This window comes from Netta rufina (assembly GCF_964035555.1).
Source record: "Netta rufina genome assembly, chromosome: 18".
NCBI lineage: Eukaryota > Metazoa > Chordata > Aves > Anseriformes > Anatidae > Netta > Netta rufina.
This window is the reverse complement of record NC_140142.1, coordinates 12878272-12901727: the sequence shown is the minus strand read 5'-3', so window position 1 is coordinate 12901727 and position 23456 is coordinate 12878272. Positions and strand designations below refer to the sequence as shown.

Below are 23456 nucleotides of genomic sequence, written 5' to 3'. Positions count from 1 at the left end.
AGCCTGGCACAAGGATGGAGATGGCCTGGCAGCCAAATGCACCCCTAAACCTGGGGGGAGCGGCAGTGCTGGACATGGCTGATGAGAGAGTCTGTATGTGATGAAAGCCCTGGGCCACCTTCCTGCTCTGTCTGTGCCAGCAGGGCACAGCCTGGCCTCCTCCCTCCTGCACTGGCCTGTCTTCCATCCTTGCCACACAACCTGAAGCCAGCAGTGCGTATCCTTCCCTTGCATGGCCACACATCTCAGCTCAACACAGATGTTTCTCTCTGTTGGGCAGCTTTCAGCCTGGCCCAGGTAGTCCCCAGCTCTCCCACCTCCCTGTCCTCTGCCCAGACCAGCCCAGCAGCCTAGGCTGGGCTGGCCCCAAGACAATGCCCACCACAGGCTGCTGCAGGGCTCTGGGCACTGCCACCACAGCCCCAGTTCCCATTCACTCCTGATCTGCTGAGATTGGGTCTCAGACCAAGATTTATCTGGTTTAAATACACAGAGAGCCTGGCTCCTTGTTTCTGTTAACCCTCAGGCTCAAACTATATTTTGGTACTCAAGTACAAAGGGTTGAATAAGGGCATTTCCTTGTGGAAAACATAATCACAAGGGAAAATGAAACTAAGCAAAACTAATGAAACCAAATCTCTTCCCCTCTAGAATTAAAGGCAGCTTTGGCCTGTGATGTCATAAACTAAAATTAATCTGCAGAAAAAGCAGTTTAGAGCTGGTGAAAGGTCCAGTCAACTTCCTCTGAACATCTGGAAACGTCTCCATGAAATCACTTTCTTGATGGACTTCTTGAGCTCCTGGTTCCTCATGCTGTAGATGAGGGGGTTCAATACTGGAGGCAGCACCGAGTACAGAACTGCCACCACCAGGTTTAGGGATGGGGAGGAGAAGAAGGAAGGGTTCAGGTAGGTAAACATGCTAATGCTGACAAACAGAGAGACCACTGCCAGGTGAGGGAGACACGTGGAGAAGGCTCTGTGCTGTCCCTGCTCAGAGGGCATCCTCAGCACAGTTCTGAAGATCTGCACATACGAAAAAAGAATGAACACAAAACATACAATTCCCAAAAAGGAGCTAAATATGACAAGTCCAACTGCCCTAAGGTAGGAATTGGAGCAGGAGAGCTTAGAAATCTGAGGTATTTCACAGAAGAATTGGTCCACAGCGTTGCCTCTGCAGAATGTCAGAGAAAAAGTATTGGCAGTGTGCAGCAGAGCATGGAGAATCCCACTGCCCCAGGCAGCTGCTGTCATCTGGGCACAAACTCTGCTGTCCAGGAGGCTCCCATAGTGCAGGGGCTTGCAGATGGCAATGTAGCGGTCATAGGACATGACAGTGAGAAGATAATACTCTGCTGATACCAAAAAAACAAACAGAAAGACCTGTACAACACACCCTGCATAGGAAATGGTCCTGGTGTCCCAGAGGGAATTGGCCATGGCTTTGGGGACAGTGGTGGAGATGCAGCCTAGGTCAAGGAGGGCGAGGTTGAAGAGGAAGAAGTACATGGGGGTGTGGAGGCGGTGGTCGCAGGCTACAGCGGTGAGGATGAGGCCATTGTCCAGGGGGGCAGCCAGGTAGATGCCCAGGAAGAGTGCGAAGTGCAGGAGCTGCAGCTCCCTCGTATCTGCGAATGGCAGGAGGAGGAACTTGGTGATGGAGCTGGTGTTGGACATCTGATCCTCCTGGACAAACGGGTATACCCAAGAAAGAAAAGACAGTGATAATTAGGAGAGACATGTCTGAGAAAAACTGCTCCATTTCTCATTGAAACGCCCCCAGTGACTTTTCCCTTTCTGAGACATTTCTGCTGCTCTCTTGCTTGAGTTCTGGTTAGTGCTAGCTGAGGGTGCCACTGGGACCAAGGGTTTCTGCTGTGGGCTCTTCAAGAACCTGCCCTATAGCTCAAGGTAAATAAGAACCAGGAATGATCTCTGATTAAATCTGCCTCTGATGTATGTGAACTTAACAGCATTACCACTCTCAACACTCCTGACTGCAAAAAAGAATTTGTGGTTGATTTTGTTCCCTCTGCCTGTGTCACACTCAGGAGCATTTTTAGATGGTAGAAACCCCTGGCATTTGTAATGTATTCCAGGTGAGACCTTGTGAACCCTGAGAGGCAAAGTGACTGTCCTTAGTGAGGTGAGGACAGCCAGCCTCTCCATCTGTCCTGGTCTCAGTCAGTATCATCTACCTCTCGATACAGTTCCCAAATTGAGCTGCCCAATTATTGTGGATTCAGGAACTCTGTTGACAGAGATTCATCATGACTCATGCCCTGAATCCTGTGGGCTTAGGGGAAAGCAGGGAGGTGGCAGACTATGCTGTTAGCACTGTCCTGCTGTTCCCTGCCCATGGCTCTGCTGCCTGAAGCTGTCCCCGCCTGCAGCTGGATTTCTGTCCCCACGCCTCCTGCCTGCAGCTCACGGCCCTCATCCCAGCCGCTGGGTGCTCAGCTCTGCCCTGCAGACACCTCCTGGCAGCAGGGCTCTGCCCAGGGGCAGCTTGCTGGGGACATATCCTAGAAACCAGGTCACACAGACCCTGCTGACACTGCACGAGTGGTGGCGGAGCTTTCTAGGGGCTGAGGGGCAGGAAGGGGACTTGATGGGTGTCTTTCTAACCCTCAGTGGTACGGCTTAGAAGCGTCAGCCTCATCTTGGAAATAATGCTATCTCTTTTTATTCCCACCGAGCCAAAGAACACAAAACTGAAAGCTCAGGAGGCTCAGAAAAGCTGAGACTGAAGCTGAAATCCCTTGCCTTGACCCAGCTTTTGCAAAGTCCCTTGGATACATCCTGGTTGTGCTGTAGATCCGTGAGCAGGCTGCCCAGGCAGCAGCCTCCCACCAGCAGCAGGACCCTGCCCTGCCGGGGGGGCTCCTTCCACCCGCAGCTTCACTCCACAGTTCCCTGGGCAGCTCCCCGGGCAGGCTGAGTGCTGAGCCTGGCAGGCGGCAGAGGCCCTGCCCCGCCACACAGCCCCTGGGGCACAGCAGGGACCCTGCTCTGCACCACAGCCCTGGACACCCCTGCCTTCGCCCCCGGCTTCTCCTACGTCCAGGAACTGTGGCTGCATTGCCCTCCAGCCAGACACTTACTGTGGTCAGGGCTGGGAAGTCTTCTCCAGCAAGGAGCTCTGGGCATCCTGCCACTTCTGCCTGCCTTTAAGCACTGTGTCCCTGCAGGCAGTGCCCCCAGGCCTGCTGCGCTGTGCACAGGAGCTGCTCCTGGGCAGAGCTGTCTCTCTGCAGCGCTGCCCACTTGCCATGAGCTCCCCTTGGGCCCAGGAGCCCGGCCCAGCTCAGCAGCAGAGGCCCAGCCCAAGGCCTCCCTTGCTCTGCCCCCCACCAGGCTCCCTGCACATGGCCCTGGGGCTGCAGGGGAACCTGCTGGGAAATAGTCTGAAGCTTCCCTGGGGCTCCAGCCCTCACCTGGCACACACACTTCTTCACACCAGGGTCATTTCTCCTTAGAGAAAACCAATTAAATGTAACAATCACATCTTCTTGCCCCAGTATCAGTTTGGACATGATATCGTGGTCAGGGACTGATCTCCTTCATCCCCACTTAAGGAAGGAATTCAGCAGAGTTAGTCAAAGCATCTCATGCTGATTGTTATTCCTGGGGCTGGAAAGGGATCTCAGCTCCCTCCCATGCCTGCCAGAAACCCACAGAACCTGGGATTCCTCAGGCCTCAGTTCAGGTGTCCACAACATAGGCACCTTAATGCGAATTACTGAGCCACAGTAGCTCCTTAGTGGAGATGGAGGACAGGCAGGAGCTGTTCAGATGGAAATACCTGGTGAAATTTGAGGTTGATCCTCTGGTCTGATGGGGCATTCCTCAGGCCAACTGAAATGGCAGCAGATGCCACATGTAGGACAACTGAACCTGTCCCTACTCCTTACATGCAGGTCAGCCTGCAGAGGCTGTCAGCAGAGCAAAAGGAGTCATGTGTCACAGGGAGAGCTAAACCTATTCTGTTCTCTTTTAAATGTTCTCTTTTTTCCTTCCTCTTCTACACAACCCTTGGCTGTAATGGCTGTTGTGTCTCGGACATCTCCACATGGCCTCAGCTCTCACCAGCAAGGTCTCCCTGCCCTTTGTGCCTTGAGGCAGGACTCTGCAGGGGTACAACAGGTGGTGGGTGGGGAGAAAATCAGTGGTTACTTTGCAAACTACACCCTTAACAGTCCATGGGACCTAGGGGCCTGCATCCAAAGGTACAGGGAGTGTGTTCTGGCCTGAAGGTACTGGCTCCTTATGATCCCAGGAAGGGATCAGACAGCAGCATTCAGGTGCTGTACGAGATCGTTTAACTGCTCTTAGAGCTAAGACTATAAGGAGAGAAGACTATAGATGATCTATTCAATTTGGTGTGACTTCATTCTAGACACAATTCTCCACTGTTAGTCTCAGATCTCCATTACATGTTTGCACTGACCCTATGGGATTATTAAAGGGTGAACAAATTTTGCTGATCAGTCCTTGGCTCTGCAGTTGACGAATCAGCATATATATGGGAATCAGGGATTCTTTGGTGGTGCCATATTGCCACTGGTGCACCATTTGGGTAGCTACTTCAGTTGTGGGGTAGCTACAGCAACCCCACAACTGAAGGATCCTGTGAGGGACCGGGCAAGGTAGAAAACAGTTGAATGTGCATAAATCACCATAAATCACCTCCAGCATGGCCAATTCCATCAGATGTGGGCTGCCTCTCTCCCTGGTGGTCCATTTGCCTGGGTGACATACAACATCTTCCTTGAAGGGATACCTTTCCTTTACACCTGACAGGAGTTACCTCAAGAGAGGGAGGATTTGTGCCCCCTTTCCAACTGCTTTGTCAATGCCCCCTTCCCTGGAGAGGGATCCCAGCTGCTTGGCTTTCCTGCCCTCTAATTCCAGGCTACCAGCCCTGTTATCCCAGTATCAGAGCAGCCAGGTGACAATATGCTGGCCTAGATGATGGCTGAAATCTTTTCACACATCTCACAGCTCCCCAAGGAATGGTGATCAGGAGCTTACTGCTCCTTTTACGTTATCTGTCTTCATCCACCTTTTCCTGTGATGGCTCTACGTGGGAGGAGCATGCCTCGTCTTCTTCTTCCTCCTTCCCTGTATGAGTAGGAGCTTCTTTCCTAGCTAAACAAGCTGATTTTGTCTCTCCTGTTTCTTCTCATATGTATGTATGAGTGACAGAGGCACAGGTTGCTTCTCTGGCCTAGTCGCAGGGATTGGAGTTGTGTAGATTGCAACTCAGTAAGCATAGGCCAAGCCCCAGCACATTGCAGTGATTTTTGTCTCTTTGGAATCGCCAGGGTGATGACACTCCTTTTTCAAGCATTCTGCCATTTTATTTATTTATTTATTTATTTATTTATTTATTTATTTATTTTAGGGTTCTGCACTTCTTCAGGGGTGAAGTTAGAAAGCATTGGAGGTACCCACAGTTCTAGGTGCCTGCGCATACCCTCCCAAACACCCTGCCCCTCATAATTATCCCGCCTCAGGGCAGATCATTGTGTGGCATTCTGAAATAGTTTACTCTAACCATAAACAAAACCTGAAACACATTCAGGACACATAACAATACGTACAGGCTGGTTTGAACATTCCAAGGATTCCAAGTTTTGAAGAGCTATTGTAACTAGCTGTGGGGAGAACTGTCCCCCCCCCCCCCCATCCTTTCCATAGATTGTCTCCCCGAAGAGAAAAGTAAAGACTGTTAATTATAAATAGTTTCTGAGAGAAAGTTCCTCAAGCATGGAGGTGGCAGCAATGCTGAGTACAACTACCAGATTTGTCTCATGACCAGTAATTTTATCAGAACAGAAGGCAGTGTTAGACCGTAAACTAATAACCATAAATGAGCCCCCACAAAGGATAAACAGCACAACAGAGAACACACACAATATGTAATGTGCTGCCCAACACAGTTCTGAGACCAAACACAACTACTACACCAACAAAAAGTGAACATTGTGGTCAGCAACTATGAAGCTGATATATTGCTTATAACAACTTTATTTTAACATGATCCGGTCATATCTGTCATTATCTGAGCCCTTTATGGCCCCACGCAGGATTCATTTGGGAAGGAGGGCAACTCACAGGAGGGACCCAGAGAGGGCAGAGATTTACTGTCAAGGAGCAGAGGAAACTATGTCAGGGACTGACTGCAATTCCCAATTCTCCTGTTCCACCCAGGGGAACGAGTTACAGGAGGCTGGATGGGGGGAATGGTGTTTTTAGTTTGCTTGTAGTTCCTCAAGGTTGTAGTCTGCCACTGATAGTCAATAAATTATATTAATCTACCTATGCTAAGTCTGTCTTGCCTGTGATGATAATTGGTACCCATGAGGATATTTGGTGGGTGACCTCCTGTTCTACCTCAAGCCTTGAGCTATTTTCATCATATTGTGAGATATGTTCATCTGATTCGTGTCAGTATGGAACAATGCTAGGGCCGCATGGTATGATGAATGTGACCTTCTGTCATACATACCCTTGTATAACCACAAGTCATCCTGTGAGATGCCCTCCTTCCCAAATGAATCCTGTGTGGGGCCATAAAGGGTTGAGATAATGACAGATATGCCTGGATCATGTTAAAATAAAACAGAGTGGTTAATGTATATAATTCTTGTATCTTGCAAAGGAATGTTTTAGCAATTTGTGTCAATAGAGAGCTTGAAGGGAAATGTATTTGTAGACTTTTCCTTGAAGTCTCTGATATCTGGGGGGTTTCAGAATAACTGCTAACTATTATGACTATTGCATGGGACACTATGCAAGTCTCTGATACCTGGCCAGGAGATTAAGGGACAGGGAGAGCTGAAGAACAACTAAAAGACAAAGCTTGCAGGGGACATTGCACAAGTCTCTGACATACAGCCAAGCTGGACAAAGGAGAAGGACAAGAGGGAGGAAGACTATGAGCCTTCAGCACGAGATACCCCCAGAGACCCCCAGAGGGACCATCACAGATTGATACGCATGCTCTAGTAGGAGGGTTCGGATTCCAGAAACTATAATAACCCTGTTTTTTTTTTAGAAGTAATGAATATGTATTAGCCTAGGAGCATAAAAATCAGCTGCTTGATGTAACTGGTGTGCATCTTGGTGGAGCAGAGACTCCTGGTGCACCCAGTGCTGGTTGCTTACCTCTATTCCTTTAATAAATTGTAAACTTTGATTATAGTCTACTTTGAAGACTGAGCCATTTATTACAAATGGGGGCTCATCCGGGTTGGCTTTGGTTCCCGAATTCTGATTTGATCTAGGAGAGGTGCCCCACCATTTGGTGGCTCCTGTTTGAGTTAGGTCAGGACTAATGCCATCTTAAACCTGAATAAAGGTAAGCAAAGATTTTGATTTTTTTTATGAGCTCCGTTGCCGGCTGCAGCACTGTATTTTGCCCATAATTCTGTGCGCTAAGATACAAACAAAGACGACGGAGTCGTAAGTGTTTAAGGAGTATACCGTTCGGTTGGGTGGGATTCGGTTGCCTGTGTGTATAAGAGTGTGACTGAGACGGAACTTAGTTCCAGAGTGTGGAGGTCTTCTAACTGCGGTTCCAATCTCCCGTGAGGGACTTGGCCAGTGAAGGACCGAAGTGATTGCTATAGGATTCGTGGGTGGGTGATAGGTCCTAAACCTCCTGCAAGACACTCTTACTAAGGTAACCAAGGGCTGTGGGAATTGCCATAGTAAAATTCCTAGATGGGTCAGACAGAATTGAAGACCAAGGACCAGAAGAAAGGGAGCAAATTACCAGAAAGTCTATTAGGAATAATGATTAGAAATTGGAACAATAGGGGACCCAGAAAATGAAAGAGTAAATTAAAAATGGTCCAGTATTATATGATAGAATGACCAAAAGAACCCTTAAGACCCCATGTATTTTGGTTGATATTTGGGTCCATGGAAGATGGGGTCTGTCAGGCTTTGAACATTAATGTTAATAGTAGAATACCTGTGGATCTGGAAGAGAGCAAGTGTGCTGTAGCTGAAACATTGGAATTAGAAATTAGAGAGCAATTGATTAAGAATGAATATGTGCTACTGTGCTGTGCTGAGCTTAGGCCTCCAGATAACAGGAGCCCCTTGGACCCCAAGAACCAGATCAAAACAACCTCATGGTTTGGACGTTAATCAAGGGGTCTGAGATAAGGAGGACTGTTCACAAAGGGACAGGTTATGCATATGTATAGGAGTATTGGGAAACTTCATGTACATATAACTCTTTACTAGATATAACCAAAGCAAGTTGCCACGTTAGGCGTGCACGACTTTGGTGGGACTACCCCCCTCTCCCTTCCACCCCCCCCCGTGCTGGACAGCACTGAGTAAACATACCTACTTTACAATCTTACTGATTGTGGAGTCAGCTTTCCGTGAGTCATTTTGGTGAGCCAGGCAGGAGACACTCTGCTCGGCTGCGGGATCAGCTGTAGAGCGGACGCCCCTAGGTGCACCCTGAGTGTTTTGCTTGGAGGGGACTCCACTCTCAGCTGCTCACCGCAGGAGCAGACAAAGACCTCCTGAAGCTGCGGACAAACGGTATGTTTTCAGCTGCTGGAGGGATACTAACTGGAGTGTTAATAATTGTATGTCCTGTTCTTAAATGTCCAGGTATTTTGTGTTGAAAGTATTTGTGTAAGTGTAAGGGTTTGAAACAAAGTGGAATAAGTCATGCAGTCAGAGACAATACTTGTTTGGTTGGTTATCATTCTAAATTATGTTCTTGTGGTATGAATGAGATGTGCTAGAGGCCTCTCTGTGTGATTGTGTGATTGTGCTGTGTGAGTGAGACTCAGCGTTGCTGCAAAGCGAGTGTGGAGTTCTGATCTGTGGTTCCATATTCTCCACGAGGGGAGTGGGAGAAGATGAACGAAGTGCGTGACAGACCGAAAAGAAGTGCTGTTTTATCCAAGTTTTGTGTGGTGGTGCCTAATATATGGGCCTGGCAGTGTATCTTGTGATCCTATTTTTTGCTCTTAAATGCTTTGAGTGTGACAAGAAAAAAGGCAGGAGCATTATCTAAGTAACTAACAGTTGAGAAGTGTTGGTGTATTTGCTGTGGTGTTTGGTCAGTTTCCCAAGTATTGGGTGTAGGGGGCTGACTGATTATAAAAACGGTAGAATGGAGGAAGTCATTTCTTTGGTGGTTCGGGCTTGAGCCCTGAGAATTTGGTAAGAAAGGGGAGAGCGAATTTATTTAGGCGTCAATACCTTTTAAACCCCCATATTGATGGATACACAGGAGTGATTCCTTGTTTTGTATGGGCTTACTAACAAAGTGCATGAGAAATATTGGCATTCGGCTTGAAATTTGGTCCTGTTAAAATGTAAATTTTTGTGGAAAAGGTGATAATGTTTGTCTAGAAGACGGAAGGCTGAGTGCTTCAGCTCTTTTCCTGAAGTTCCATGGATTTATGATTGAAATGGGTCCCATTAATAATCTGAAATGGTAAAGTTTGTATGTGGGAAGAAGAGTTTAATCCCAGAGAATTGGGACATTTGAGAAGAAGATTAGGAAAATATAGTAAAAACCTGCAGTAAAAAAGGTTTGCATGGAAATTGAAACAAAGGACAGTAACTAGTAAGGAATAGTAATAAATAAATAAATAAATAAACAAATAAAAGGGAATGGGAAATCAAGGAAATGAGTAACATCCAAAACAAAGGTGTTTTAAAGAAAGCCTCCTTGGGTGCATATTGGCACATTCAAAGGATATTGTTGGAACTGGGGGCACAGAAAGCAAGAGGACTTTCACTAAGTATTGCAATCAGTGGTGGCCACTGTATAAACTGAATGGCCACTTTATGGATCAATCGACTATAACACTATCTTGCAATTAATGTTGTTTTTGAGGAGAGAATGAAAATAGGATTAAATGTACATGTATTATACTGATATGTTGTTTCAGCATCTTAGAGGGAAAAGGAGTCGAATTAAGTTGGCCCCTGACTCAGCCTTTGGTGTTGGCATTAGAAAAGTACAGGCTGGAGAAAGATAAAGGAAGGGTTGAAAGAGTTGTTGAAGGTGTTAAAGGCGTGGCATGTAGTATTTAACAGAGCTGTTTGAAGTTGAATGAGCAGGGAAAGAGGATGTAGGAATGTTAACAGGAGGCTGTGATCTCAAAATCACCTGTGTGAGCTCTTTGGGGCAGAGGGACCATGATGGGTCCAAGAGAGTTGTCATGGAAACAGAAAAGCAGTTAACCCTTAAAACAGCCTGAGTTTATGAGTGAGCTCAGCTTGCCAATGGGACCGCTGAGAGAACTGTTGACAATTGCATTCCCCTGATCGACCCCACCCCCACACTGAGACTATAGTCACCCCAGAAATAATGAATGGTAAATACCAAAGTCTGGTTAAATTGGGAATTGAGAATCTGTTCCAACAAGATCCAAAAGAAAAACCCTATGGAATTTTTTGGCCAACTCTAAAATGCAATGTAAAACAAAACAAAGCAAACAAAGGAAACTGGAGAAAATAGGGGCTAAGTTAGAACAAGGAAAATGGACACTGCCAGACAGTCGAGAGATATTGCCAAAAGCTTATGCGAAGCAAATATTGGGACATTTGCATGCACAAACACATTGGGGTACAAAGGTGTTAAGTGATCATTTACTAAAACAATTTGGTTGCATTGTTTTGTTTTGTTTTGAAATAGCAAAGCAAATTACACAACGTTGCTTAACTTGTCAGAAGATAAATAAGAAAGTTTCAACAAGCAGCCACAGGAGGGAGAAAAAACAAACAAACAAACAAACAAACAAACAAAAAAACAGCTTATAGGCCTTTTGAGAAAGTACAAGTTGATTTCACTGAATTGCCCAAAGTAGAGAGGATAAAATATCTATTGGTAATAGTAGATCATTTAAAGCAATGGGTACAAGCTTATCCCGTAGTACGAGCTATGGCACAAACAATGGTAAAAATTCTATTAGAACACCTGATACCTAGATATGGGATAATCCAGTACATTGATTCTGATCACGGCACACTCTTTACTTCTAAAATAATAAAATTATTATGTCAATCATTAGGTATTCAGTTGTGTTATATATGGAGTGGTAATTCGTGTTGAGAAAATGGTTGATGTTTATAAAGAAGGGGGAGATTTACGAATGTGGCCATGGGGGTTGGAAAACCCCATGGTTGAAATAACATTAGACTCTAAATGATGAGGCCATCAGGAATATAAAAAAGTTTAGAGGGAACAAAGAAGGGTGATTCAGGAGACTCCATGCAGTCTCCGGTGGTTTCTTGTTCTCCAGATGGTTCTCTTGTTCTCCAGCCATTAAGGCATGGAAGTTTCTGGGTGTTTGCTGTTGTTGTTACATTCCAAGTTGTTTGACCAATGAAAAGTTGTGTTGAAAAGAACTGCTGTGGAGAGAAGGGTATAAGAGGGGAGCCTGTTCTCAAGAAAGGAGAAGAAAAAAAAAAAAAGAAAGAAAAAAGAAAAGAAAAGAAAAGAAAAGAAAAGGAAAGGAAAGGAAAGGAAAGGAAAGGAAAGGAAAGGAAAGGAAAGGAAAGGAAAGGAAAGGAAAGGAAAGGAAAGGAAAGGAAAGGAAAGGAAAGGAAAGGAAAGGAAAGGAAAGGAAAGAAAAGAAAAGAAAAGAAAAGAAAAGAAAAGAAAAGAAAAGAAAAGAAAAGAAAAGAAAAGAAAAGAAAAGAAAAGAAAAGAAAAGAAAAGAAAAGAAAAGAAAAGAAAAGAAAAGAAAAGAAAAGAAAAAAGGCAACACGATGAAGTTACATCAATAAAGAAGCAGGAAAAAGAAGTGAAGAGGAACAGGCTGGCAGAATGGAGACCAGGATGGGAACAGGCACATTGATCGCCTCATGAAGATAGGTTCGGCCAAACTCAGCAAACCGCTCAGAGAAACTCCTACTGAAAGTCGCTGGAAATGGGCGCACTGGAACTGGAGAGATTCGCGACCTGAGAGAAGCAGACCTGTGCACACAACTGCCTCTCGCTGGTAAGCAGTTGCGCATTATGGGGAATCATACGTCCTTAGGAACAAAGACTGTCCTGGTAACCTTACAGCTTATTCTCCTTATTAATAATTGGACAGTTTATGAGCCTGAAATATGGGACCAAACTGAGGTCAAGGTGTGGGACTCTGCAACTAAAAATGGCAAGGTTGCAGTGGGATTGCTCGGCACCTGGCGAGCAGTCTCTGAGGCCTTAAAGAGACATGTGGGACCACAGTCAGAAGCATATGGTTTGCCAGAGAGTTAGGGAGCTGCGGGCTCCTTTACTGATCTGACTGCTATGCCATGGGCCCCTCTGCTGCTACAGCCATCAAAGGCCTTTGCTGTTACGCCCCCTGCTGACCTGGACGTGCCTTTTGACCCAGGCCTCTTGGCCTTCACAAGGAGATGGATATGTTTTTCTTCAATCTGGGAAGAACGGGATATATAAGGCCAAGTTGCTTGACAACTTTAAGCGAGACATAATGTTCAAAAGGAATGGAAAATGGAGCCTTGTTAGTAATCAAGAAAAGGAATGGAAAATGGAGACTGTTAAGTTATGGAACTTAAAGGATTGTTTGTTACCTTTCCTGATTGTACATATGTACAGGCATACTCGCATTTAGTACATAAAGCAATGTTCTATATATTTAGAATGTTTGATGTTTGTGTGTGCATGTTGGTGGAGCGTAGACTCCCCGCACACCCAGTGCTGTTTACTTGCCTTTTATACCTTTTAGAAATATTTGTTTTAGAAATATTACAAAATTCAGGTTGAGTTGAGACCTCATTTATAACAGTGGGAATACCATACTCCGTGGCACCCACAAAGCTCAGGGAAAGTAGAAAGACTGAATCAAACAATAAAACAACAATTGTCTAAATTAATGATCAAGCATCCAGGACATGTTCTGCAAGCCTGGCTGCACAGAAGAGAAGGAACAGAGGTTCCCCTGAAGGAAATCAGTACAAGGGGAAGGCTTGATTTCCAACACAGGCATTTCTGGCACATTCCTGAGAAGACTGTGGGAGCTGCAGGCCACAACAGTGTGGACACCGGACGTCCTTCCTCCCAGAGATCCCAGATCCCAAAGAAGCACAAGCTCCAAGGGAAAACTTGCCCTGGATTGTCCCCATCTCAAGGAGGCTGAGCCGTGCCCAGAGGAGCCCTGGGTCTCAGGACAGCACTAGCATCAGGACCCAGGAATCTTGACTGCCACATTGTCCCCTGAGCCCAGAGTGGCACTTAGGAAAGGCTCTTGCAGTAGCCAACAGCCCTGTTCAGTCTCCCCCCAAAGCCCAGGACTTGCAGCTTTGGACAGCTGACAGCTGTTGTGACACATCTTGGAAAGGGGCTCCTGACACCCTTGCCTTTCGGGGACAGCTGCAGGAGCACTAGGAACAGGGAAGTTAGGACGGAGTTGATGGCCACACTCCTGCAGCCCTCCATCTCGCTTGCTGCTGGCCCTCAGCTCAGGACAAGGGATGCCCGCCCTGGCTCCTCAACCACAGCTCCTCTGCAAGGTGCCTCTGCTCCTCCGCCCGTCAGCGAGGGTCGCCCGGTGCAAGCTTGCTGCCTGCTGACCCCACTTCTGGCCACAGAAGGACAGCGCTGGGGAGCACCCAAGAAGTGCCCAGCAGGGCCCAGGCCTTGCAGAGAAGTGCCGGCAGTACCGCTGCTCCAGTGTTTATATCCTGATGATGCAGGGCATCCCTCTGTGACATCGGCCCATGTCTGTGAGGTCAGCAGTAAGGAGAAAGGACAGCTTGGGAGAGAGAGGAGAGATTTCCCTTATTGTACAGAAAAACTGTCAGATCCCTTCAGCCCAGTTCTTTCCCAATGGATCCTGACAAATCCACCAGGAACATCTCCAAATGGTGACAAAGGCCATTGGATATAGGAAGCAGAGCTCTGGAGAAGTCCCCGCTGTGTTCCTGCACCAACACGCCTCTGCTCTTGGAAGCCCTTCCAGGAAGGTGGATTTTGAGTCTTGTCCTGGGGCTGGGTTTTTTTCAAAAGATGGGAGCGAAGGCACCTGGGATGCAGCAGCCCCTCAGTGTGCCTGAACTCCTCTTCACTGCATGTCGCTCACCTGGAGAATTAGGATGTGTTATATGGAGGGAATTGCAGCACATTCCTGGGCCTTCCTCCCCTCATGTCCCACAAGGCTCTGTGCTCTGAGAAGGCCTCAGCACCCTCGCCAAGGACATCCCCCATGCCATGCCACAGGCAGAGATGGCACACGAGGGAATGGCAAACTTACCTTCAGCACCTCATGGTAAGGGAGGGGGGTAGGGCAGTGCTGCAGACAAAGGGGAGAGTAGGGAGAACAGCTTGGGACAGATGCAGTATACTCCTTAACGCTGACACAGCTTCCTTTCGGTGGGGATCCAGCTCCTCCTGCCTGTGCCCCAGGCTGGCATTGGGGCACATCTGGGCTGCAGCACCTCAGCTGTGGCACAAGGGCCAAACTCAGGCTTGTCCCATACCTTCTACCCAAGACCCAAGACATGCAAAGGCTTTCCATCACAGCAGATATGCTGTCGTGGATGGCAGATGGGCACAAAAGGATGAATTAAGGGGTCCCAAGGAGGGAAAGCCCTGGTGTTCCTGAGGCCAGAAGGAAACAGGCCTGGGCTGTGCCAGCCTGACAGGAGAGGGCCATTTGTGGTTTTGGTGCAGCCCTGAGGGCCAGTGCTGTAGCTGGGGCAGATCTCCAGACAGGAGAAGGGGCTGCTGAAAATATCCTTGGCTATGGGCATCCTGTGATCCAGGGACACAGAAAAAAAATCATTGCGTTGTGTGTGGATGGATTCACCCATCAAAGGGGTGAATGAAGGATGGAGGTAAGAAGCAGCATCAGTGCTTGCAAGCTGAATGACGCAAGTGGAAACTCCAGTGTGATGTGCTTCATATCCATGCACTGCCTGCCTCTACCAGATAGAAGTGGGACAGACCTTGGCTCTCTGGGAAGTGGTCACTTGCTCATAAGCACCAGGTCTGTCAGAGATGCCCTCAGGGGTGCCCATTAAGTACCAGCTATGAATGGCCAGAGCTGCCCTGTGGGTCCTGTGCTGCCCATGTCAGCTGCATGCTCCAGTGGTGCTGGGCAGCACTGGCATCTCAGGTAGCACTGCAGGCCTGGAATTGCCTTTAAATGGAGCAGCTACCCCAAATTTCATTAGGCAATGTAGGGATGTCCAAGAGACAAGTGCCGTTACAGTCCCTGGAGATGGAGGGAAAACCAGGTGGAGAAGAGGGAGAGAGAGACTCAGCTCTCCCTGTGGCACAGTTCTCCATTGGGTCAGGTGGATGCCTCTACAGGCTGCCCTGAGCCTACTGAGGAGGGACAGGTTTAGTTGTCCTAAATGGGTGCATTTGCTGTCATTTCAGCTGGCCAAAGGCACTCCCCACCATCCTCCAAGGGGATGCACTCAGGTGCTGCCCTGTCCCTCATGGTACCTCCATGAGAGCTTGCAGATGCCTGCACGTACCTCTCTGCCCCCTGACATGTCACCAGGTGTTTGCAACCCCCTGATTTCCTCCATCTCCATTAATGATCCTGGAGATGAGACAAGGAGCTCACCTGTCGCTGCCCATGTTATGTACAACTAAATTGAATGTAGAGGACTCTCAGGTCCTGTGGGTTTGTGGCAGACATGGGAGGGATCTGAGTCCCATTCCAGCCCCAGGACAAAAACCCAGCAGGAGATGTTTTAACTGACTCTGCTGAATCCTTTCCTTAAGCAGGGGGTTAAAGGAGCTACTTCTATGACCTTATCTGGGTGTCCCACCATCAGCTGATGTAAGAAGAGGTGATTGTTACAGATAATTGTTTTTGTGCTAGGAGAAATGAGCCTACTGTCAAGAAGTGTGTCTGCCCAGCAGAGGGCTGGAGCTCCAGGGATTCCTTCAGGCTGTTTGCCAGCAGGTTCCCCTGTAGCTCCAGGGCCATGTGCAGGGAACCTGGTGGGGGGCAGAGCAAGGGAGGCCTTGGGCTGGGCCTCTGCTGCTGAGCTGGGCCGGGCTCCTGGGCCCAAGGGGAGCTCCTGGCAAGTGGGCAGCGCTGCAGAGAGACAGCTCTGCCCAGGAGCAGCTCCTGTGCACAGCGCAGCAGGGCTGGGGGCACTGCCTGCAGAGACACAGTGCTTAAAGGCAGGCAGAAGTGGCAGGATGCCCAGAGCTCACTGCCGGAGAAGACTTCCCAGCCCTGAACCCGGTAAGTCTCTGGCTGGAGGGCAATGCAGCCACAGTTCCTGGAGGCAGGAGAAGCCAGGGGTGCAGTCAGGGGTGTCCAGGGCTGTGGTGCAGAGCAGGGTCCCTGCTGTGCCCCAGGGGCTGTGTGCCGGGGCAGGGCCTCTTCCGCCTGCCAGGCTCAGCACTCAGCCTGCCCGGGGAGCTGCCCAGGGCGCTGAGGGGAGAAGCTGCGGGTGGAAGTGTTTTCAGTTCCACAGCAAAACTGGGATGTATCTAAGGCAAGAAAACAATCTGGGGTTAGATACTTCAGTCTCAGTTTTCCAGACTATTTGCTTTCATTTTTCTCTCCTTTGTTTCTGTGGGAATGGAAATAGAAGCTGCAGTTTACAAGAATAGGCTGATACGGCTAAGCCTTCTCACTGAGGGTTATAAGGATCACATCAAGATCCTTTCCTGCCCCTCAGCCCATAGAAAGCTCCAACACCACCATTGTCAGCAGTGTTGGTGTGACCTGGGCTCTATGACGTGCCCCCAGTGAGCTGACCATGGTCAGAGCCCTGCTGCCAGGAGGTATCTGCAGGGCAGAGCTGAGCACCCAGCGGTGGGATGGGGGCTGTGAGCTGCAGGCAGGAGGCGTGGGGACAGGGAACCAGCTGCAGGCAGGGACAGCTGCAATCAGCACAGCCATGGGCAGAGAGTGAGAGGGAGCTGCTCCCAGCAGCAAGATGGGAGGGGGGATTTGGGCACCTCCCTGCCATCCTTGCAGTGCAGACACCTTCCCCTTAGCAATCTCCTGGTCTTCTTTCTCATCGAGCGTAGATCTCCAGCCGTAATGTCATTGAAATTTTATAAGCTGCTTTGTACTCACTGCAGTTTTGGGGATGAAAATTCAGGTGCAGCTCAAACACTGATGATGTTCCTGTCACTCAGGTATGTCCATGAAAAAAGCATCGATGTTTCTTCCAAACTTTTGGGCCTCTGGGAAATGTTTGTGTGGCTGGGAATGAGCTGACTCTCTGTTCAGGACATCACATCTAACAACGTTTGACTCTTTACGTGGGGCTTCTGCTGGGCTGCAGGCTGCCATGCAGAAGGGCACAACTCTGCCCTAGCAGCTCTGTGTTATCTAGCAGTGCCATGGAGAAGACACATCAGTCCTGAGGCCATAGAAATGCTGCTGAATGGTTGTATATGGGCAGCTGCTGTGATCCCTGTGTGTCCCTGGGGAAAAGCAGAGTGCTGAGATCCTCCTTAGGTATGATGAGATGGGTGAGGGGTTTGGAGATGCGCACTTTGAACCTGGAGTCCTCTGCTCTCAGTAGCATTAAGGGTCAAGTCAGAGGAACACCTAAGTGTGACCAACCTCCCGAGGTGCCTGCACGGGGCAGCTGAGACCAGGACTGATTGATACACCTTCTGTCCTCACTCTGCCCTGAGGGACAGTCCCTTTGCCTTGCAGGACCCCCAAGATTTCACTTGGTGGGCAATACACCAAGGATTTCTACCTTTAAGGACTTCTCAGGTGTGTAGGACAAGTACAAAAAAATACACAAAACATTATGCACCAAGCCCTGCACTTCAGTGAATTTCTGCAACAATGATGAAAAGTTCCTTTATATATTATGTCTACACAAATGTTGTTTTTATTTCCTTTTAGACCGGCCTCAAGGTCAAGAGACATCAAATGTCCAACAGCAGCTTCATCATCGAATTCCTCCTCCTGCCATTTGCAGACACACGGGAGCTACAGCTCCTGCACTTCGCGCTCTTCCTGGGCATCTACCTGGCTGCCCTCCTGGGCAACGGCCTCATCCTCACAGCCGTAGCCTACGACCACCGCCTCCATACCCCCATGTACTTCTTCCTCCTCAACCACACCCTCCTCGACCTGGGCTGCATCTCTACCACTCTGCCCAAAGCCGTTGCCAATTCCCTCTGGGACACCAGGGACATTTCCTATGCAGGGTGTGCTGCCCAGGTCTTTCTCTTTCTATTCTTCCTCTCTGCAGACTATTCTCTTCTCACCATCATGTCCTACGACCTCTATGTTGCCATCTGCAAGCCCCTGCACTACGGAAGCCTCCTGGGCAGCAGAGCTTGTGCCCAGATGGCAGCAGCTGCCTGGGGCAGTGGGGCTCTCTGTGCTCTGCTGGTCACTGCCAATACATTTTCACTGCCACTGGGCCGAAGCAATGCTGTGGACCAGTTCTTCTGTGAGATCCACCAGATCCTCAAGCTCTCCTGCTCAAATTCCTACCTCAGGAATGTTTGGGTACTTATGATTGGTGTTTCTTTAGCATCCATGTGCTTTTTTTTCATTCTTTTTTCCTATGTGCAGATCTTCAGGGCTGTGCTGAGGATGCCCTCTGAGCAGGGCCGGCACAAAGCCTTTACCACGTGCCTCCCTCACCTGTTTGTGGTCTCTCTGTTTGTCATCACTGGACTTTTTGCCTACATGAAGCCCTCCTCAGCCTCCTTTCCAGCCCGGGACATCATAGTATCATTTCTGTACTCAGTGATGCCTCCAGCACTGAACCCCCTCATCTACAGCATGAGGAACCAGGAGGTCAAGGGTGCCATTTGGAAAATGATTTCAGGAATGTTTATGAAAAGTGATAAATTACCCCTCCTTCTCCACAAATGACTTCCTGGGTATTTGTTTCATGATCATTATTGTTACTTTTATCTTCATTGACATTCCCATTCATTAGTTTCTTAGGAAAATGTTTTTTATATATCTACTGTCCACTGAGGAATGAAACTGCTCTGTCAGTTCTCTCACTTTGCATCTGCTTAATAAAACAGGGTCTCCCCAACTGACTGCCTGAAGTCATGCTTCTTCTTTCAAAGCTGGTGCCAATAACATGGCTGAGGAGTGTGGTGGTTTCACACTGATGGGCAGCTGAACTCCACCACACCGCGCTTTCGCCCCCTCCTCAAAGGAACAGCCAGAGACAACACAGTGGAAAAGGGCTCCAGTTTTTTTTTTTTAAAGGACAGGCAGAACACTTACCAATTGCAGTCATGGGCAAAACAGACTCAGTGTAGGGAGATTAGGATAATTTATTGAGCTTTAACTAACAGAGTGGAGCAGTGAGGATCTAAAAACAAAATAAAAACAGCTTCCCTCCTCCCCACCCTTTTGTACTTTCTTGCCTGCCTGGAGCAGTGCAGGGGAACGGGGCCTGTGGTCACTCCATGATGCTTTGTATCTGCTGCTCCTTCACGGTCACTCAGTGCCCCTGCTCCTGCATGGGCTCCTCTCCACAAGCTGCAGCTCCAGCCCCGGGCCTGCTCCTGCAGGGGCTCGCCATGGTCCACAGCCTTCTTCAGGCCACGTCCACCTGCTCCACAGGCTCCAGCATGGAGATCTGCTTTGCTGTGGGACCCATGGGCTGTAGGGGCACAGCCTGCTCCATGAGGGGCCTCTTCATGGGCTGCATGGGAAATTCTGCTCCGGCACCTGGAGCACCTCCTGTCCTCCTTCTGCACTGACCTTGGTGTCTGCAGGGCTGTTCCTATTTACAGGTTCTCACTCCTCTCTCCCAGCTGCTGTTGTGCAGTAGAATTTCTCCTTTCTTTCATATCCTGTCACAGAGACACAACCAGCATTGCTTGTTGGCTCAGCTTTGGCCAATGGCTGGTCCTTTTTCAGCCAGCTGGAACTGAAGACAAGTAGCTTATTGCCATTCTGCGAGCCAGGGTGGGCAGTGACTGAAGTCCCACAAAGTGAGACACCCAAGGTGGAACCTTCCACAGGGATACCGCCAGCTTTAGATGTCCACAGCAAAAGAAGTACTCTACAGTGTGGGATTCTGGGGGAGACCAATCTGCTCAGGGAAGGGATGATGGAGAAGGATTCCTGTGGCCCTCAGCAAAGTACCACCAGCTGGACCTAGAAAGACACGTGGAAACCTCTAGTATCCTTGGAAATGTTCCCTAGCCAACCCAGCAAGCCGATCATTGCTGGGTTGGTTTCCTGATAATTCAGGTGATGAAAAATCCTAGAATTACAGCCACTTGCCTGCCTCTCTCCCAGTTATCCATCTGTACATGTGTAACTCTGTATATACATTTACCTTTACTTGCACGTATAGCTGTGGTTACAGCTCTAGCTATACAAATATATATCTCACTATACAGACAGAAAATGTGAATATTTCCACCAAGAAAGGCAGAGAGTATAGGTATGATTGTCACAAATTTACCCATTCAAAGATGGAGCATTTCAGGGACCCTTTTTAACTCTGTTTTTCTCTGCTCTAACAGGCAGGAGAGGTCAACAAACCACAGATTTTCTCTGTGCCAGGAGTGAGGGGTGGCATGAACAGTCCTGGGCAGGGAGGGTTTTGTGGCTTCAGAGCTCCATGTAGGACAGCAAATTGTCATTTTATTGCTGTAGGCCTGAGTATTAACTACTTTTTTTTAAAAGCATTTCAAACATTTCACCTCAACCAGCACATTACAGTCAGCTGAAATAACTGAACAGCTTTAATACAATGTGAAAGGTTTCCCACGACATCAAAATTATCATATTTCAGAATGCCTATTATAGTGGGAGACAAATACTGATCTTCCACTGTACTTGCATTGCCAGATTTTCTCTTAAGTACTGTACTTCATCTCCTGAGTCTCTGCGGTATTTCTACCTGGGCATACAAAATAGACCATGCTGGAAGTCACCTTTCTAGCAGAATGTGTGGACATGTGCAGTTTCCACTGTTCTGCAGAGTTCCCCTTCACTTGCTCTTGCTCTTTGGTCATTCAGACACTTCTCGTATACCCAGTTGCTTCTAGGGATTTTGGGGAGGTTGAGCTTGCCTGTATTTCAGCAGTCCCTCTCATCATCCCTGTAGCCAACTCTGTAGCTGCATTTCTCTTCTACCATTTCCTATCACTCTGTGCCAAAAATTTCTTGTACAGTCATCCGTTGTGGATGGTGCACCTCATTGGAGGCAAGTTAGAGTTAGCTCACGGTTGTGGGCTCTGGTTTCTGTTTATTTCTTTTCATTTTGTTGGTGTTTGTTTCTTTTTTATATATTTTTTTATAAAAACTGAAAACAAAGACACTCACACAACAAAATAACAACAAAAAACATGTGCAGACAGATGTCTGAGGAAAGGAGGCAGGAGTTAGTGCAAAAAAAAAAAAAAACAAAAGCAGTAACATCCAGCTGTAGACTGCAGTGGAGAAGTCTAGTGTAAGGAAAAGTGATGCAAGTCCCAGGTGGCTGATGAGAGAAGTGGTGGGGATGGAGAGGTGAGCAGCAAGGTTGCCCATACAGTCTAGGACTGCAAGGGACTGCTTTTCCTACACATCCAGATCTACTTAGGAGGCACATTGGATCCATGTCAACTAGAGAATGGTGCTATCACTTCTTTACAAAATTTAAAACTAATGGAAACTAATCAAATAAAGAAAATACTTTCTATAAAGTGCTTGTTGAAAAGTTTCTCTTTAACTGCAGGATTGAAATCTCACTAATTAACTGTACAAGTCTAGAAGACTGGAAGAAAATGGCTGAATTGTAATGATCCCCATGGTGCATTTGGTGCTGAATCCATGAACCTCAGGTAGTGAGAAGAGAATGATGTAACTGAAGGAGAAGTTCAAGTCAGAAGGAAACTTTGAATTGTCTGGGAGTACTAATGGGCCCCAGTGAGGGTCATTACTGACAAAGCCTCCCCATGGACTTGTTAGAGCAGACAATTGGAGGCCATGATTGCAGGTAGGCAAAGGCACTGGGCAGGAAACTCTGATGCTGAGTAAAGGCCTTGGTTTGTTTGGTGAAGCAGGAAGGCCAAGTCCTGGCCCCCAGCCCCTGGGCAGGGAGGTCCTGTCCCTCACCCATGGCTCAGGGCTCTTCCTGGGGCAGTGGGATGTGGGGTATGTGATGCTGTGTGAAGGACAATGCTACGACACCTGCTGGCCTCCCCACTGGGTTGCAAGGAGGCAACAAGGCCCCAGTGTCATGAGCACAGCATGTGTCCTTATGGGTCTCAGTAGCAGAGACAACTGCCATAGCCAGGGGGACAAAGACCTTAGTGCTGTTGGGGCCTTGCAGCCTTGCCAGTGCTTTTGGTCTTCTCCACCACAAGCTGTTTTGCACTGCCCAATCCCTTCCCACTTTTCCCTGCTTTTTACTGTTTTCTTCCCAGTCTCCATGGCTATTCCTTGAAACGCAGTGACATGGGCTGACCACAGACTCCTTCTGGGTGATGTCAGGTCCTACAGCACTACCTGTTCAGTGACATTTCCTCCTCCTCATTCCCACTGTGAGGAATGTTTTAACAATTCGTGTCCATAAAGAACAATTCTGTATGAATCCTGTCTGCCTCTGGGCCCTGCACTGGCAATTTAATTCTTGAACCACAGATGCAGTGTGTCCCAGTCTCCCCCTCATTCTAGTCAATTTATCACTTCTTAAATTTATGAACCTGTTTGCTTTTGTTATTCCGGACTTCTATTTCTAACACTGCTATAGATGTGTCTGTGAATGGCTGGGGAAGAATGTTTTAATTACTCGTGTGTCTGGGAGTTTCAGACCAACTGATAACAACTAGTGACTGTTATGGGATACTATGTGGATCTTTGGTATCTGGTTAGGGGGGGCCGAGAGATAAAGAGGAAGGAGAAAGAAGCTGAAGGACGGCTGGGAGACAAGACTTGAAGAGGATGTTCTATAAACTTGGTATGGTGCCCAGTAAGTACAAAGGGGGAGAGGAAGACTACGAGCCTTCAGCATGAAAGACCCCTAGAGACCCCCAGAAGAGACCCCAGAGGAGACTGCGCATGCTCCAGTAGGAGGGACTGCACCCCGGAAGCTAATTTTAATAATCTATTTTTTTTAGAAGTAGTAATGAATATATATTAGTCTAGGAGCATAAAAATCAGCTGCTTGATGTAACTGGTGTGCGTCCTGGTGGAGCGGAGACTCCCGGTGCACCCAGCCCTGTTTGCTTACCTCTATTCCTTTATATTCTTTCAATAAATCCTATTTTTTTATTTAATCCTGATTTGAATCCTGAGCTATTTATAACACCACTCTTCACCTTCCAAGCAACACTTTGTCCCCCCTTTGATTCTCTCCTGCTATTTCCCACCACCAGAGAATCCTCATCAGGATCTTCCAAGCCACATGGCTGCTGCTGGCCTTCCAGTTTCTCAGGTAGATGTAACCAAGATGTGTGCCTGTTGCTGGTCCACCATGTGCTCAGGCAGAAGGGATGTGAAAACCCACACCCAAGGCCTCTTCCTGCAT

The 23456-nt window shown here is 48.1% G+C and overlaps 2 protein-coding genes across 2 annotated transcripts in view; one reads left to right on the top strand and one right to left on the bottom strand.

Annotated features, from left to right (window-relative positions):
- The window catches only part of LOC311216515 (olfactory receptor 14I1-like), a gene marked incomplete at both ends in the record, with an annotated part of 29190 nt that extends 10352 nt beyond the window's left edge, over nt 1-18838 (top strand). The window contains one exon of the mRNA XM_084298039.1: nt 18533-18838. Within this exon, the coding sequence (XP_084154165.1) occupies nt 18533-18838 (306 nt within the window). The remainder of the gene's footprint in view (nt 1-18532) is intronic.
- LOC311216662 (olfactory receptor 14C36-like) lies at nt 735-18040 on the bottom strand (the record flags this gene model as incomplete). The annotated part of the gene is made up of 3 exons (XM_084298190.1): nt 735-1688; nt 15860-15963; nt 18013-18040. The coding sequence occupies 3 exons, from the start codon at nt 18038-18040 to the stop codon at nt 735-737; spliced, it is 1086 nt and encodes a 361-aa protein (XP_084154316.1).
- Nucleotides 18839-23456: the final 4618 nt, after the last annotated feature.